Source organism: Zalophus californianus, chromosome 10 (assembly GCF_009762305.2).
Source record: "Zalophus californianus isolate mZalCal1 chromosome 10, mZalCal1.pri.v2, whole genome shotgun sequence".
Taxonomy (NCBI): domain Eukaryota; kingdom Metazoa; phylum Chordata; class Mammalia; order Carnivora; family Otariidae; genus Zalophus; species Zalophus californianus.
Window position 1 is genome coordinate 48,907,351 of NC_045604.1, and position 16,543 is coordinate 48,923,893.

Consider the following 16,543-nt stretch of genomic DNA (forward strand, 5'->3'; position numbering starts at 1 on the left):
TTTATGTACTTTCCCATTAGGGGAGCTGCTAAGGACAGAAGGCAGGCAGCTGGAGGGGGGGGCTAAGAAAAATAAAGGGCATGGCTGGACATAAAGGGTAGAGGTGGGCAGCTTAGGCCAGGAGGTCACAAGAAAGCAATGCAGTTTCTCTCTTTTTGATGTTTCAGATCCAAGAAGTCTTAAAGCTTACATTAGGTCATGGGCAATTCAGATTGAAATGGGTTGGCTTCAAAGTAAACAAGAAAGAGCCCACGTCGACTGATCTGGAGTCTCCTTCTCCCACAATCTTCTCTGGATTTTGAGTGAATTTTAGTCTTTTCATTCCTGTAGATTAGACTACACATTTGTTCCAGGCTTTTAGAAATAACTCCAGCTATATGAAGGGCTGACTGGTAGGATTTCAGACCTGTACCTCACACACAAGAATATTATGTAAGAGAAGAAAAATGGCTTTCCTGGATTTTATAGAAATAGGTAAGCAGAAGCAGATGGAAGAATTTGGGGACAGTAACCTGGAGAATGACAAGCAAACAAGAACACAAAACCCCAACGAAGCAACAAAAATCCTGACCCAAACCCCATTAATTAATCTACCTAGGGAATTAAGGGGGGACAGTAGTGGGCTGGCTGGGAAGCTAAGTGAGGCCACGCTTCCAAATGACGTGGAGGACACTTTCCTTCCGAGCGATGAGCTATTAAAGAGATTGCAAGTTCTTCAGAATGAGGAGCTCTCTAAGGGCATCATCACAATATAACATATTAATGCGAGCTGTCTGTCCTACTGCACGTAAATATTTTTTACTTGTCAATTGGGAAATTCTCTGACACATTGTTCTCAATGTTAAACTATTAACTTCAGAAAAAAAAATATAACCTCAGAAGAATGTTCCTGCATACATTTCCTTTCTGGTTTTTCTCCAAGTGTTCTACTCACCCAGATACACGCTAGCAATAAGGTAGTAAATATGTCAAATACATTAGCAACTTTAGTCTGAAATGTTTAAAGTTAAAGTTTATTTGTATTCTTTGTAGGAATATCAATAAAAGACCTCAAACGTATCTGTATCTCTACATGTACAAGAACCATCAAAAATTATTCACAGAACAAAAATAAATCTTCTTTAGAACAAACCCAGGTAATGAAATGCAGATATGGATCTCACGTATGGAACGATCTAAGTGCTACCAGCACAAAAATATGGCTTTAAAAATAAAATAAAATCTTGGGTTTTGTTTTTCTAAGGTGTATTTCTCTTTCTTGAAATAAAAAATAAATTATTTAGAGCTATCATTGTAAAATAGTCATGTGTATTAACACATTCTTATTAAGGCCCTGGAGATGAAAAACAGAATCAAATTTAGAAGGTAAATTCCTCACAGGTGTACTCAGGTTAGTGTGCTGCTGTCTGCTTGGGTTAATTTTAATGTCACAAGGAAATCTCTAAGCACCAGTCAAAATTTAACCTTTACTATTTATTTCTACCTTTCTGCAGGTTAGTGGTCATTGAGTCAATTAGTATTTTAACCTTTTGGTGAACTGGGAACTGAAATTTCTCCCTTGGGAGTTTAGAAATGACATAAATACGATATTTATATGCCAACATTTGAACCCCTCCCACAGATGATGGAGGCCCCTAAAACACAGCTTCTGTGTTTTACAACAAGAGATAAATCTGGTTTTAGGTCCCAAACGAAAACACTTCCCAGTGGAACATGAGGGCATTTGAATGAAAAGGAAGAGAGGAGTAGGAAATGAAAACGCCGGCTGAGACACCGGCAGAATGACCACTTTGCTTTCCTGGGGTGGCTCGCTGTCTTTGCCAAGTCCTGCTGGCTTGGTTTCTCAAACACCTGAGGATTAACTGACCAGGAACCAAAGCTCCTTCTTTCTGGAACTTACTCTCAGATCAGTGATATTCAGCTTTCTTTCTATGAGCCACATGGTATCAATGACGATATCTAGGATTCTTGAGACAATGTCAGACCAAATCAATTTCAAGTCACTTTAACTTATATATACATATAACACATATGGTACATACATTTTAAAGAGGAACGAACCACAGTCATAACATCTAACAAATGAGAGCACAAAACCTAAAAAGCTCAAGAAAGTCTGGGAATCACTGTTCTGTAAGATGGACTAACATTCAGAAAAAGGAAGCCCTAGGAATTGTGTGTTTTGTGTGGCTGTGCATGTGCTGTCTCCAGAGATGGCCTTTCCACTTATCTATGTATTTTAAGATCAGGCAAAGGATATAAATCCTGTTTCCTCGAACCTTTGGGCTACTGAGACGGCTGCTGTCCCCTTTCGGATCATGTATCTTCTTCACGTTCTTTCTCTCCTCATAAGATATTTATTCTGTCTCATGCAAATTTCATCACTTTTTTCTTTCCTAAACTCAAGAGAATTCATAACTGGGTCATGACAACAAGGGGATGCTTCTAGAACTAATAACAATCACTCGAACATGGAAAGAGATTCTATTTAAAAATTCAACACCCCAACATATCTTGCTTTTAAAAGACTAGTAAAATAGGTTCTTCCAATTGACACACTGATAAGAACAAAGTATCCCAAATTCTTGGCTCTCAGGTAATGGGTGGGAAGGCAAAGATTTACTGTTGGGGCAAACAGGCGATTTCACACGCGACTTGAGAAGGGAAAGGGGAATGGAGAAAGCAGGCCCTTTTGGTTTCCACAATCCGTGGGAGAAGGCGGCCCCCGTGGGTGTAGCTGACAGTGCGCTGAGGAGGTGGCACGGCCTCAGGAGCTGCTGGGCCAGGCCCAGTGACCAGTCTAGTCTGGTGTCCAGCCCAGAATGTTTCCATGCCTAAAATGTTTCCAAACATTTTGGGCATTAAATCTTCCAGAGCTCCAGGTCACACGGGATTTAGGGAATCCCGAAGGGGGTTCCTTCCCCAAGTTCAGCCCCACAACCAGCCTTCTCAGGAGCTCCAAACTGGAGCTAACTAGAACTCAATCTCGGTGGAAGGCAAATACTAATGCAAACTCACTCGATGGCCACGGTCTTGCCCTGGGACGTCTGGAGAAGAACTGCTCCCTACCTGGGGCACCTCTGAGGACAGAGTGAGAGCCAGGGGCCAAAAGAACCACAGCTCCAAGAACAAAGGCTGAGGTTGACAAAGATCTGGAAAGCTCTACTTTTAAAGTCCAGCAAATTCTCAAGGTCATACAGCAGTCGGAGACAGAAACTCTTACTCTTTCCTTCACTGTCCAACACCATCACAGGGAAGGTCTCAGAGCAGATCAGAGAAAGCGACTTGTCACCATCTAGATACTGAGTGAAGACAACAAACAGCGAAGAAAGCATGATTAGCTCATTTTACCACAGTCTCTTCACGAACGGGCTGCCCTGGACCCCGATGGCTCCTCGGTGAGGGTGCCTGGGACACGGTGGGCGCTCAAGTGTCTGTTCTAGTTACCTGGATGCCATCTCCTAGGTCTCGGCTTATGTTGTAGAGACTTGGGGAACTCGAGGACCTGGTGGAAATGTCACTCTTTCTTCTGCTTTGGCCCAGAAAGCCTGTCGCTCCGGTGATATAAAAAGGGAGTATGGAAGCCCTTTCCTGAATTCCTAAATCCCACCCACATTGTCCTTGTCAATGGCCAAGCCTGGCTGTCAGCTTAGACGAGTGCTTCACAAGCACTTCCCCTGAACCCCAAATGCCAGTGGACCGCAGCCCGGAGGCAGCCTGCAATGTGGCTGATGTGTGGCTGAAGGAGGAGTTGCGGCCATGGCAATCTTAACCCGCCCGCCTCACCTCAACCAGGCCCTCCTCTGGCCGAACATCTAGATGGAGTCTTCTGGGCTGAAGAAAAGCCAAACTAAGCAATACCTCCATAAAAATTACCAGCTGTTTGCTGCAGTCTTCTATACTTAAAAAATCTTTTGGAATAAGTTCTACAGATGACAGCTTCTCTAAAGAAATACTCAGAAAAATGTTTGGATAGGAACAGGCTCAAAGGATCATCGAAAATTTCTGAACTTCTGAACAATCTGAACTTCTAGCTGACTTCTGATTTTTTTTTTTTTAACTCTTTTCTCTTCATTCAAGATAACCTGATAAGAGAGGGCTGCATCATGTTTCCAAACATTTTGGGCATTAAATCTTCCAGAGCAGGCAGCCCTCTAAGGGGCTCCCACAATGCCTCCAAGCTGGAGGCAGCCATCAAGCCATCACACGCACATTTGGTTTTTTGTGTCTCTCTCAAATCCCCAATATAGGTAAGCTGATCAGCCCTCTGTAATCCATAACCAACACTTCGAACTTGCAAACCTCAATGCAAGACATCTCCCGAGTTACATACTTAAGGCCACTGAGACTGACACTTCTTTTACCAGGCTTTCTGCGGCACAATGGAAGGCTTTACAAAGAACAGATTAAAAGTGACTGGAGCTGAGAATAGCTCTAAACGAGGACACCTACGTTTACATTCCCCACCCCACCCCCCCACCGCCGCCCAAGCCAACAACAGGGCACACCTTCAGAATTAGTAAAGTTGTTTTCCTAGTAAAGTGATTTTGACCACAGTGTGCCCTAAGCTTCGAGGGAGGAGGTCAGAATTTGTAAAACAACTGCCAGGTGTCAAGAAATGAACCAAGTGCCCAATATCCGAGGGCACGAAAACCGTAGATCAGATAAGTAGGAGGAATAGCCCTGATTTACAGCTCTGACCGGCAGAGACGAGAAGATTACGAACGGAAATGTTTTAAAAGGTTGGGGGCCATCAGAAGGTTGCTGAGATGCAAGGTCCAACACAGAGATCCACCTGGAAGAGGGGAGGGCTCAAGAGGTCCAAGCGAAAGCCAGGGGTGCCTCGAGAGGGAGGCTATTCACAGATGTCGAGGCTGGGCTTCACCCAGCAGAGGACCCGATAAATGTCCTCCTGTTTCCTTATAATACTCTCTTCAGTAGAAACACTCACTCCGTGCATAGGGTTCCCTCGGGTCTTTGTTTTTTCCCTCTCCCTTTTTCCTTTTCTTTTTTAAAAATTTCCTTAAAGTTTATAATTTAAAATAAACATCCTTAACATTTGAGAAATGTTGTTGCTTTCTCAGGATAAAGAGCTGCTTAGATCTTGCTTAAAGAGATTCAAAACCCTTTTAACGTTATATCTGACAGCAGAGAAGGCATGAACTTTTCCTATTTGTGCAGTTTTATGTACATATGTGTGAGTATATATGTATATATATTTGTATATATAATGTCTGTTTTAACACATAACATTCCATACTTCTGATAATCAAGTTCGCATTCAAGATGACATTTCACACCTCTGGAAAAAAGGAAGTAAATTAGCTTCCACGACGGTTTCTGTCCTACAATAAAGCCAAGGATGACAGTTGGTGAAATGGAGTGATTATTGCCAAATCTATGAAGAACATGGGAGTAATGACTGGAATGCATGGTCCTTGCACTTTTAATTTTCTTTGTTTATAAGCAGAATCATGACTTCTGGATTTCCTTTCTAAATTTTAGTGAGGGAATTAGAAGAAGCCATTTCAAAGCTGAAGACTGAGATAAAATTACCCTGCCCAGAGATTTACTAGTACAATGGATAAAATTTTTATCCCAAACAAAAATTGTTAAGTTACACATAGAAAAGTTTTTTTTTTTTTTTTTAATAGGAAATATTCAGAGATTCCTGCTATGGTATGGTTAGCCCTTTTCTGTGTGGAAGAAAGGGTGTTTATTTTGGATGGATTATGGACAGCATATTTGAACAACCTCTCCAGGGGAGAGTGAACCCTGTTGGTGAAGACTGCTCCCACCAGGGGTTTGGAAAGGGCAGTGAGTGTGTGTAGATGAAGATGGTATGCAGAGACACAAATATTTATAGTTCTGTAAACTCTAAAGAGGAAAAAGAACACCCTTTATTACAACTGGGGTTAAAAAAAGCCCCCTATCTAAAATGGAAAATTCCCATCTGCTCTAGACAGAAGGAAATGAACATCAACAGTTCAATAGAAACCACTCCTAAAGTCCAGTTTTGATGCAACAGCTCTTATCTGTGTCTTCTGAAACAGTGTATTCCCAAATCACATCAGCTGTCCATTCAGAACCAGTCTCGGTTGATCAATGGGATCAATTGTTTTGGTTGGTTCTTGGTATTTGCATGTTCTCCTAAAGGACAAGGGGGCTGGAGTGGGGTTTTTAGACTGGCAGATGAATCCCTGAAAAATTCATTCTGACGATGTCCTATTGCACTCCACGTGCTTCTATCCAATAGACACTTGGTCTCTACCTACCGAGCCCACGGGCTCATCTCTCACTCACATGTCGTTCCTACTTTTTCCTCCTCTAACAACTGCAGTGCTTTCAACAAGAGGAAAACAATAATAAAAATAGTAATAATTAAAAAGGTAATCTACATTATTCACTTCCTTTTGGTATATTACAGTGCTATTTTCTGTACATGGCCCAGAACTAAGTTCCCTATGTACATAGAGACATGGGGGGAAAGCATCGACCTTGGAAGTCTTAGCCTTATGCCCTGAAAGACAAGGTTCCTTTCTTCATTCAAGAGTGTCTCGCCACTCTGCTGTTCGGAAATAGCAACATTCTGTAAACCTGGGGGGGTCAGGGAGAGGGCTGGGGCCAGGAGAGCGGGGACATTTCCTTCTGTCTCCTCCCACAGTCTGTGTGGTCACAAAGGCCGTCAGCAGCTGCTGTTTTTGAATTCACCATTCTCCGTGATGGAAAGCTTGGTGGGGTTGGTGGGGGAGATGCCATTGCGGACCTGCATGTTGTACCGCTCCTTCACTTGCGTCAGCGCGCTCATCAGTCTGGTGTTGGCTGAATCCAGGGACACGATCCGCTTTTCCTGCAACACACCAATCGGGGCTTTATTCAGGCCACGTGCAGGAAACCACATGGTAATGCTCCACTGAATGACTGTTCTAATGCTTTCTATCAAACAGCAGTATGCATGATGCTTCCCAGACAAATGGAACGTCTCTGCCTCTTTCTGCACCCTACTCAGGCTCGGCTTCCCCTGAGCCCAGTGCATCTGTGTTTCTTTTCTCTCTCTTTTTTCCTTTCAGCACAGCAGGACTGGTTATTAATAATCCCTTGGGACGCTAGGATGATGTGAACAAGACACCAGGTGTTACTTCAGACTGTGCAACAGGGGTGTCAAGCTGCCTTACAGTATTAAGTGCTTTGGGTCAAAATTAAAACACAGAAATCAGGTGGCAAAGAAAGAAGCACCAGAGGTTTCATTTCACAGAGGAGAAGTGCATGTGCTCTATGGGTTCTCGGCCCCTCAAGAGGCCACATCAGTCACATTTGGAGAGAATTCACATTGTGCTCAAAATTACAACAATACATGGTGGCAGTTTCTAGTCACCAACAAAGTGAGGATGCAACAGCAAGAGGGGAAAAAGCAGCCAGAAGCTCAGACCAAGGGGTCATTTGAATATGGGAAGGGAGATGTGGCCGAAAGGGGATGCCAGAAACATAACACATGAAAACAAACAGAGAACACAAGCTCCTCGACTCATTCCAGCTCAGAGTTACTCCAGGAAAGCTACCCAATAAGGAGATTGCTTTCATTTTCCTTTTGAGTCTCTGGGGGAAAAAAAAATGTCTTAGGACCAATATTTTGGAACCAAAGATTGTTGAATTACACATACACGAAAAAGAAAAAAAAAAAAACAACAAAACAAAAAACCAAGAGAGAAAAAAGGGCCACCCCGACCCCATCAAAATATGGCAATCTAAAGGAAAGTACGCTCATCTAAGAAAAGAAATCATCCCGTCAAAATATTATCAGTCTCACAAAGATTAGGAGAGAAACCCTAATCTTAGTTTCAGCAGGTAGGGAGATCATTCCAGAACCTTTCCAACATGAAGTTGTCACTTTTCAGAAAAGAGGCTAACGCTGAGGGGGGGTGGTCTTTACTTATGTTCATGAAATTAGAAAGAAAAAAAAAAACATGTGAGGAACAAGCCCCAAAGCCAAAAGCAGCTTTCCTCCCCTGGAGTGTCTGAATTTACCCCGGGGAAAAGCGTGGTAAGGCGGGTCACGGGGAGGTGCAGAGAGGGCAGGAAGGGCTGAGGGTTCAATGCTGCTCCTCGATAGCGGGCAGCAGCCCCCCAGGGCCATGTCGGGGTGCTCCCAGCAACGCGCTGCCAGGAGGGGGCCGGAGGAGGGAGGACCACTGCCCTCCACTGCCCTGGGGGATGCTGGAGGCAAAAGCATTACAGACAACAGCATCAAGTAAATGCTGCCCTTTAATCTCCTAGTCTGGGGGTGGGGCGGGGCAGCAGGGCTAGGGGTTTCAAAAGTATGAAAAAAGACCCTTGTTACTGGCATTAAAAAAATGTTCTCCTTTTCTCTGATGGAAGTCTCAGGTGGTAAGATACATAAAATCAGCATTATTAGGTAAGCATTCATCTAGTATAAGATGCTTTTTATTTTGGGAGGGTAACTCATTTTGAGGGTAGGCAAAACTCAATGAAAGAAAGATCTGTGAGGTTTAAAAAAATCGTAATTAAAAAAATCATAGCCAATGGAGTTTATTGGGATAACAAGTCTAGATCTTTAAAAAGCCAGGAGGTAAGGACTGGGCAGTGGTTACCAGGAAACAAGGAGTGGGGGGCCAAATACGATGTTTCCCCCTCTGGTTAAGAATGGTCTCTGAACAGAGTAACTGTTAATATCCTGAAATGATTAAAAAAGAAATTTCAATATTAGGATAAATTATAAGGCCCCAATAAGAAGGAAAGTAGGATTCTTCAGGTTTACCCCACCCCCTGAAATTTTTTTAGGCATTTGTAAAAAGTTATTTGATTCTTAAAGGGTCAAAAAGAAGGCTAAGAATGATTGCAATTATTTATTTCCTACAAGAGTAACAGCTGAAGCCAAATAACCCCCCTGCTGAACAGCTGAAAGTTTCCAAGTGGACAAATCCCCTTTTGTAATTCCCCCCCCACGGCCAACGTCTCAAAATAAAACAAAAAGTAAAAGAAAAATCATCAAATAGGGACTTTTGAAAGTCAAGGTCAGTTGACAAAGATGCTCTGACATTTTGATTCCGCTTGGGTTGACAGGCAAAGCAATCCACGCCTGACAGGAAGGCTTTCCAGGGTGGGGGCTGTAGGAGCTGGAATGGGTAGGAGGCCGGTGTCCTGGACCAGGGCTGGGACTGCTCAGCTACAGAACGGACTGGGTTTACTTGCCTGTTTGAATAATCTCATCTCCATTTATGACCTGTAATTTAACACAGCGGAGATATCACTTGCAACAGTAACTAGGCAGCTGCTTGCTTCTCAGAGGAGGAAGCCCTTCTCTGTTCTCCATCTGAGTCACATGGAGAGATCCTGGGGGGGTGAGAGTGGCACAGTCCCTGGTCTGATGCTTCAGAAAAGATCCCCTTAGTTCCATCACCAGGATCCCCATGGCTGTGTTACAAGGTCCAAGACAGCTGGTTCTGGCCTGGCCAGTGCAATGCTCATCGTCCTGCAGTGCAGTTAGATGGTGGCTGACCCAGGCCGGGCCTCACGGCATAAAGTGCAGGAGACGGACAGGCTGACCTCAGCAACAAGCCTTGCCCAGAGGGGCGCAGGACTGCTGGCACAAATGAAAACCAGTTCACTGGGCACCAGGCCTTCAGTGCTTTGGGAAATGCTGGGCTCAGCTCGAATATAAGGAAAGCAAACCGTATTCACATGAGAAATATTTTCCACTACCAGTGGCACCAAGGAAGATGCCAGAGACCTAAAAGGCTGGGCTACCTCACTGGGAAGCTTTCACCCCAAACATGTGTGCATTCTATTAAATGAGCCAGAAGGACTGCTCTGCTCCATCAGACACTTAGGATGTAAGATTGATCCCTACAAAGGACAGGCTCTGATATAAAAAGTTATTCATTACAAAGGCTGCCCCAAGATGTTCAAAGTCTTTTGCTATAATAAGACTTGAATGTATCAGTAAGACAACAGCTGGAATTGGAGGTTATAATTTTTTTTTTTTAAAGTTAGCTTTAGTGTTTATGATTTGTGCTATACACCGTACACTGTTTTTCAAAATGTGGTCCAGTGAATTCTCCAAGTATTCTTCAGGGATCCCTGGTGGGCCTCTGGTAGAAAGCTTACTGTACATTAATGCCCGTGTCTGACAAGGTAATTTACTATATTTAGCCAACCTCAGTGTGATTTCATCCCTGAGCTGAAAGTGGTCCTTGCTGGTGGTGCTCAGTACGAGCAGTTGGAAAGTGACCTATGGAAGGTCCCTCTGGTTTGACCAAAATAGTCCACAATCAAAGCATTTGAAAACCACTGCCTTGAGGTATGGACCCAAAACATCTAGTTTAGCCAAACCACAAGCTGACGCTGACTAATGCTCTGAGGATCACATTTCACCAGTCCCTGAACAGCAACACCCTCCTGGTTAACTGACAGATGGTCCTTACTTTCCAGAGCTTTTGAGACCTGATAGATCCTGCTCCCTTCCTTGCGCTCACCGTCCATGCCTGACTCCAGCTTCACACCCAGTCATCTGGCCCTCGATGTCAAAATAGGGGACGGGAGGGGGTAGAACCGGCTAGAAGCTAATAAGGCTGTCCTGCAGGCAGCCACGAAGAGGGAAATGCTGTGTGCCCAGAGCCACCACTGTGACACACCCAAGCTTCCTCTGCTCAAGACTGACACAGTTTTAGAACAGCTGGAATTATGAAAATGGTCTGTTTTATCTCAGCAGAACCAAAATCTCTCCTGGTGTGATTATTAATAGGACTCTTCCTGCATCCTTCTGTCACACTGAAAACCCACCAGTGAAAACTTATTAACAGTGGTTTTCCTGACTAAGCTGCTTTCTGTATTCAGGTCATCTCTCTGAAGGCTCTGGGATGAATTTTTTATAGTATGTACGGCAAGATGGCCTTGCGTCCACTGCCCCTCCCTCACCCACCTTGGGGACACCCAGAAAGGTTTAAAAAAAGGACCAAGTCAGATCATTACAGCAGACCTTTCTTCTGATTCTTATGAGGTCCAAATATCCAGAAACTACAGAGTCCAAAATATTCCAGTAGCTACGCTGACGAGAGTGTCACAGCTCACACTGGCCTACAAGGTGGGTGTGTCTGTGGAGCATCGGGCCCAGGAAGCCTCCTTGCACGACTCTGCTTTCAGCCTCCCTCCCAACTCCTTTGAAAAATAAACCCCATCCCACATTAACCCTGTCAGGAAACCAGATAGGGGGTGTTAAGTGCATGCTTAATAATCCCAGGGGCTCCGACACAGAGGGTCCCCTATGTGGAGAAGGTCCCTGATAAAGTCCTTGCTCCCATTTTTATTCCATAGCTTGGGGATATGATAAGGTCTTTAAGGGTGAGAAATGCAAACCCGTGTGGGTTGGCTGTCTCTAGGAAGCGGATACATTCGGTGGCTAGACCAGCTACTAACAAAACCGCACCTGCCTTTTGTTATTTATTTCACTCTAAGAAATACAACCATATTTTGCAATGATAAAATGACACCAAATCCGCAATGTTTCCTGCCGCCTGGATTGGCTCTGATCACTGATGTGCCCTGTGAGGTGCTCTTGGCAGTCATCCTGCCATTAGTGTCACAGATGTAAGCTACAACGAGCAGAGGCCCAGGTTCTGATTTCATCAAAACCAAGAGGCTCTCTAAGCACAGTGCCAATGAAGGAGGGCAGCCAAGCAAATCCCAAGCATCCCTGCCAAACCCTGCACCGAAAGAATAGGAAGGAAAGGTACCTGCCACAACCCTGTCTTTCCCCTATAGTTCCACTCGTCTGTGGGGCTAGAGGTCAATGGCACAGTGGACGTGACTAACAAGACCGTGAACATCACAGCCAAGCGATGGGCAGTGGAGGTCACAAGCCAGACACATGCGGTGTACTTTTCACAGTTACCCCCTTAGAGAATGCCCTCCTTTCCATAAGGAAAGAAGGAAACCCCATCATGCACTAGGTTGAGATTTGTCAAGCAACTGCTCTAAGCACGCTAATACTTTGCTGGGTTAACAGACTTGTCACCAGTCAAAGAAAGGAAAAGTAATACAGGTCACATAGAGACTCTTTTAATCTTCAAAAGGTAATGCCGAGAACTTCCCAATGACCCATTTTTGCAGTACATGCCTTGGGCATTTCCGAAGGGTCGGAAGTCAGGAAACTGAACAGTCATTATAAACAAGTGCCTTCTACTAGATTCAAGGCCTGCTCACCTGTGCATCGATTATTTTTTGCTTTGCATCAATAACTGCTTGCATCTCAGCATGATCCTTCTTCAGTTCCTCTTCCACAGCCATCAGCCTAGAACGTGGCAGCAAGGAGACATCGAGAACATACGTCAAAGAGAGGCCAGCTGACGTAGGGGACAAGACACCCAAACTCAGCAGAGTCTAGATTTCCACCCCTCCCCAGTGAGAGGTCCATGATCATGCTTGCTTTCTTCTCTCCCACCTTGGAAGGAGCCATCCAAGGCTGACCTCTCTGCCAGTGACTGGATCCCGTGCATTTTCATCTCTGGGACAGGGTCCCCAGAATCGCTTCCTCCCTCTCCTCTGTCAGATCCTTCCCCCGGCACTGCTTAGTTCATCGCAAACTAGCAAACCACCCAGGAAAAAACAAATGACCCCCCCTCTCATTCTCAAGTTCCCCGGGGACAGCCGCCCCTCTCTCCCTGCACGGCTGAGTTTCTCAGAGGGGACTACACTTAGTCGGCCTACTTTCTCTCTCTGGTGCCACTTGCATCTTAACCCATGGACGTTCAACTCCATGAAACAGCTCCAAGACTGCTAATTCCCTCCATACTTCTGAAACGACCAAGCTTTTCTGTCTTCATTTTGCTTGACCCCTCGGTAGCATCTGACAGGAGTGAAGCACAGTGGTTCTGAGCCTGGGCTCTGGAGCCTGACTCCCTGGCTTCAATCCTGGCTGCTCTGCTAAGTGACCTCGGGCAGGTGACTTCATGGCTTTGGAGCCCGTTTCTTGATTTGTAAAATGAGAATAATGCCTGCCTCAGAGGTTGGCATTAAACACATCTTTATGGACAGATTAAACCAATTATTATTTGTAAAGTGCTTAACAAAAGTGCCTGGCCCAGGGTGAGTGTTATGTAAGTGCTTGGGAAAACTGACCCCTCCCGGAGACTCCCTGGACATCTCGGCACTCTCTCTCTCTCAGTTCTCTGGCTCTAAAGATATCCATTGCTGCTGCCCTTCCATGTCTCAAGACTCATGAAGACCTAAGTGAATCCCGGACATTGAATACTAAGACCTTTCAAGTGAGTCGTTACATTTTCATTTTTTCTAATTATTATGATGAAAGAAAAACCGACTACCTCTGTCTTCAAAGTAAGGGTAGGAAGGTCTCACATTTAGAAAATGTTAAGAGATACGGTCATGCATCACATCCGTACGAAGTCCCACAGAGCATATGCAGAACTGAAGTGGCTTTTGCTGCCATGACTTCAGGATTCTTTGGATCATCTTCCGATCTCTTTGTGCCCCTAACTGGCCCACATCCACCACCAGCTGAAGCTCTGACCTGCTGATGATGCTCTTCATCTGGCTGTCCTTCTCCTCCTGCTGCCTGCGCAGGCGCTCCTCGCTGTCCTCCAGCCTGGCTTTGTATTCCAGCAGCAGCTTCTGCATCTGCTGTTCCTGCACCAGCAAGCGGCGTTCATATTCCTCCAGCCGCCGGCTGGACACTCGCAGGCGCTCCTTCAGCTTCGTAATTTCCTGCTCATACTAGAGCAGAAGAGAGGCATCAAAGACAAGGTGGGGGGTGGGGGGGAACTGGAGTTATGTTGGTTTTCGAAATCAAGGTGGTTGGATGCTGTTTGAGCTGCCATTCCATGTGCTGCTAATATTCTTAAAAACGATCAAAAGGGATAAATGGTAAAGGAGCTCTGTCCTCTCTCCCCCTAAAATCACATTTTTAATCTGAACTTGGCATTTCGAATCTATATGTTATGTATCTCTTTCCACATTAACTACCAGTTGCTGCAAGCTACATCCAATCTGTATCAAATGGGGGCAGGGGAAAAAAAAAGATCAGGTACTTAGAAGCCTGATAAATCACTTAAAATAAGGCCAAAGCCAGTTGTCTACCAGAGAAAAGACTTGTGTATCATCACCTATACTGGAGGCTCTCTGACACATTCTGGCTCATCAGACTCTCATTCTTTCATTCTACTAGAATCAGCCCTTTAGAGAACAAGCGAATTTTCTATACTGTTACGCTACTAACTCAATAAATAGAATCTGGTGGCAAAGTAAGCTATTGCTGCTTTCTCCCCAACTATACAAGGGTAAAATATTCAGGTCACAAGCACTAAGCAAAAGGCCTACATATTCTCCAGGGCTGATTAATACAGCCTCTTGGCCCCTTTTCATGATGTGGTTCATCGGCTCAATTTGGTTCCGCCGGATGGAACATGTATGTCTGTTTTCTCACTAAAGCTTTATATAAATATATATAAACTAAAGCTTTATATAACAAATTTTCACTAAAGCTTTAGAGAACCCCAGCCCTTTCTCGTACTGACAGTGCAGTAGCTGGGGTGTGAGTACACTGGAATGTCACATTTCTAGGTGAGGTGAGAAGCAATAAGCTTTCTTGCATATGGTCTACTTAAATTCATTAGTAATTCATGATAAATCTGTACGGTAAAATGCAAACTATATTCACAGAATATCCCATTTAATTGACAATCAGGAAGTTAGCTTCTGCTTACCCAATATCATGATCCTAAACTACATTCTTTATCCAGAAGGTCAAAGATGACAATTTTCATGACAGTTTAAAAAGGCAGACTGCATCAGGAAGCATATTTTAGGATCATGTTGCTAAGTAAGCAGGACTAGTTGTGTGGTTGTAATTAAGTGAGAGACTGCCATATATGCTGTCAAGCCTCTTATTTGATAACCCTTTTTCTACATGTCAACTTTTCTTTAAAACAAAACAGAAATAGATAATATCTGTTTAAAATCAATATAGAGCTAGAAGTTCTTTATCCAGTAAAGGCAAAAAGGCAAAAAGGAAAAAGGCCAAAAAAAAAAAAAAAAAAAAGACAAAATCATTAAACAAGATCTGGGAAAGAAGTCTAGTCCAAGGATAAATTTGGCCTTGGTTGAAGACTAACAACCAGTTTATAGAAACAACATTCCCCTTCAATGACTGGAAATGAATAGCAGAATGTCTCCAAATTAAGGTAGCTTACGTGAAAAGAAAATTAATCCTCCCACCCTAGCCTAACAGACATTTCTGCATATTTTCGCACAGAGACACTACTGACTTGTTATATACAGATGTGTATACGCTGGATAACATGAGAGGTGGAGTTGAAACCGGGGAGGGGAAGAGATCATGTTGGCTAAACTACCATTCTGGTGGACTATCCCTGTGGGTGGAAGAAGTGAACAAAGACAGGCTAGTTCTACCTTCTCAGCATGCTTGGATTCATCTTGATTTTGCTCAGTCTCTTCCACATCCTCTTCATACTGCCCATTGTTCAGCACCCAGGCTGCTGTCCTCTCTACTGGGGACATTGTGGCAGAGTCCACAGGGGACTGCACCTGCATCAGAAACACTTATTAGCACATCCCCAAACAGCTCACTAGTTCGGTTTCTCAAACAGAGTTATTCTTGGAGGACAAAACTGTGACCTAATAAATACTCTCAGTTCTAAGTAATATTTTATTAAAGACAGGGCTGGGGGTGAGGAATGAGAATATCTACTTGTATAAGAATTAACTATTCTGAATAGAAATTCCTATGCATCACGAAAATTCTTATCATCAAGAAAAGAAAGCCAAGGCCTTAAAATTATTCATTAGTCCAGTGGTCCAATTACCAGTGAAATGTCAGTGATGGTAAGAACGAGAGAAAAGGCCTGACTTGATGGTTGACTGCTCAGCTGAGGAAATGGCTGTGTAACCCAGAAACGATCGGGAACCAACAAACTGATTAATGCTAAACAAACTCACAGGGTACCCGTTTATTTATCAGAATGCCAAGTCCATAATTTTCACATTAATCATTTAGACAAAGAGAAAAAAACAAGTGACACTGCTCATTTTTACAGAGTGCTGACTTCTTGATGGATGAAGACCACTCAGAAGTCTATATTTTAGACTAGACAGTTTCTTGATGAATACAGGATCAAAACAATAGATATTGGATTAGTTTAAGGGATATTTCGATCCAGTTAGGATAGCCAGATAAATTGTCCTTTTCCAATATTGATATACAGAGTGATAAGAATTCTGGCCGTAAGTAGCAACCCTGGGGTGCTTGGGTGGCTCAGTCAGTTGAGCCTCTGACTTTAGCTCAGGTCATGATCTCTGGGTCTTGGGATAGAGTCCCACATTGGGCTCTCTGCTCAGTGGGAAGTCTGTTTCTCCCTCTGCTCCACCCCCGGCTCGTGTTCTCTCTCTCTCTCAAATAAATAAATAAAATTAAAAAAAAAAAAAAAAAGGAGCGACCCTGACACTTAAACTATCCCTTAATCTCTTCAATACTCTTTTCTTAATCTACTGATTA

General features: G+C 43.9%; 1 protein-coding gene across 9 annotated transcripts in view; it reads right to left on the reverse strand.

The window, feature by feature from the left end:
• Positions 1 to 953: 953 nt before the first annotated feature.
• RASAL2 (RAS protein activator like 2) overlaps positions 954 to 16,543 on the reverse strand; it is a 355,523-nt gene continuing 339,933 nt past the window's right edge. For 5 of the 9 annotated variants that reach the window (XM_035722102.1, XM_027610623.2, XM_027610622.2 and 2 more), the window contains 5 exons: positions 15,442 to 15,576; positions 13,544 to 13,746; positions 12,220 to 12,307; positions 9,211 to 9,241; positions 6,561 to 6,850 (listed from right to left, as the gene is read on the reverse strand). In XM_035722102.1, the coding sequence (XP_035577995.1) occupies positions 6,708 to 6,850; positions 9,211 to 9,241; positions 12,220 to 12,307; positions 13,544 to 13,746; positions 15,442 to 15,576 (600 nt within the window). In that variant the 3' untranslated portion in view covers positions 6,561 to 6,707. Of the gene's footprint in view, positions 6,851 to 9,210; positions 9,242 to 12,219; positions 12,308 to 13,543; positions 13,747 to 15,441; positions 15,577 to 16,543 lie in introns of all 9 variants that reach the window. The other 4 variants (XM_035722101.1, XM_027610621.2, XM_027610626.2 and 1 more) reach the window with 2 other exon arrangements.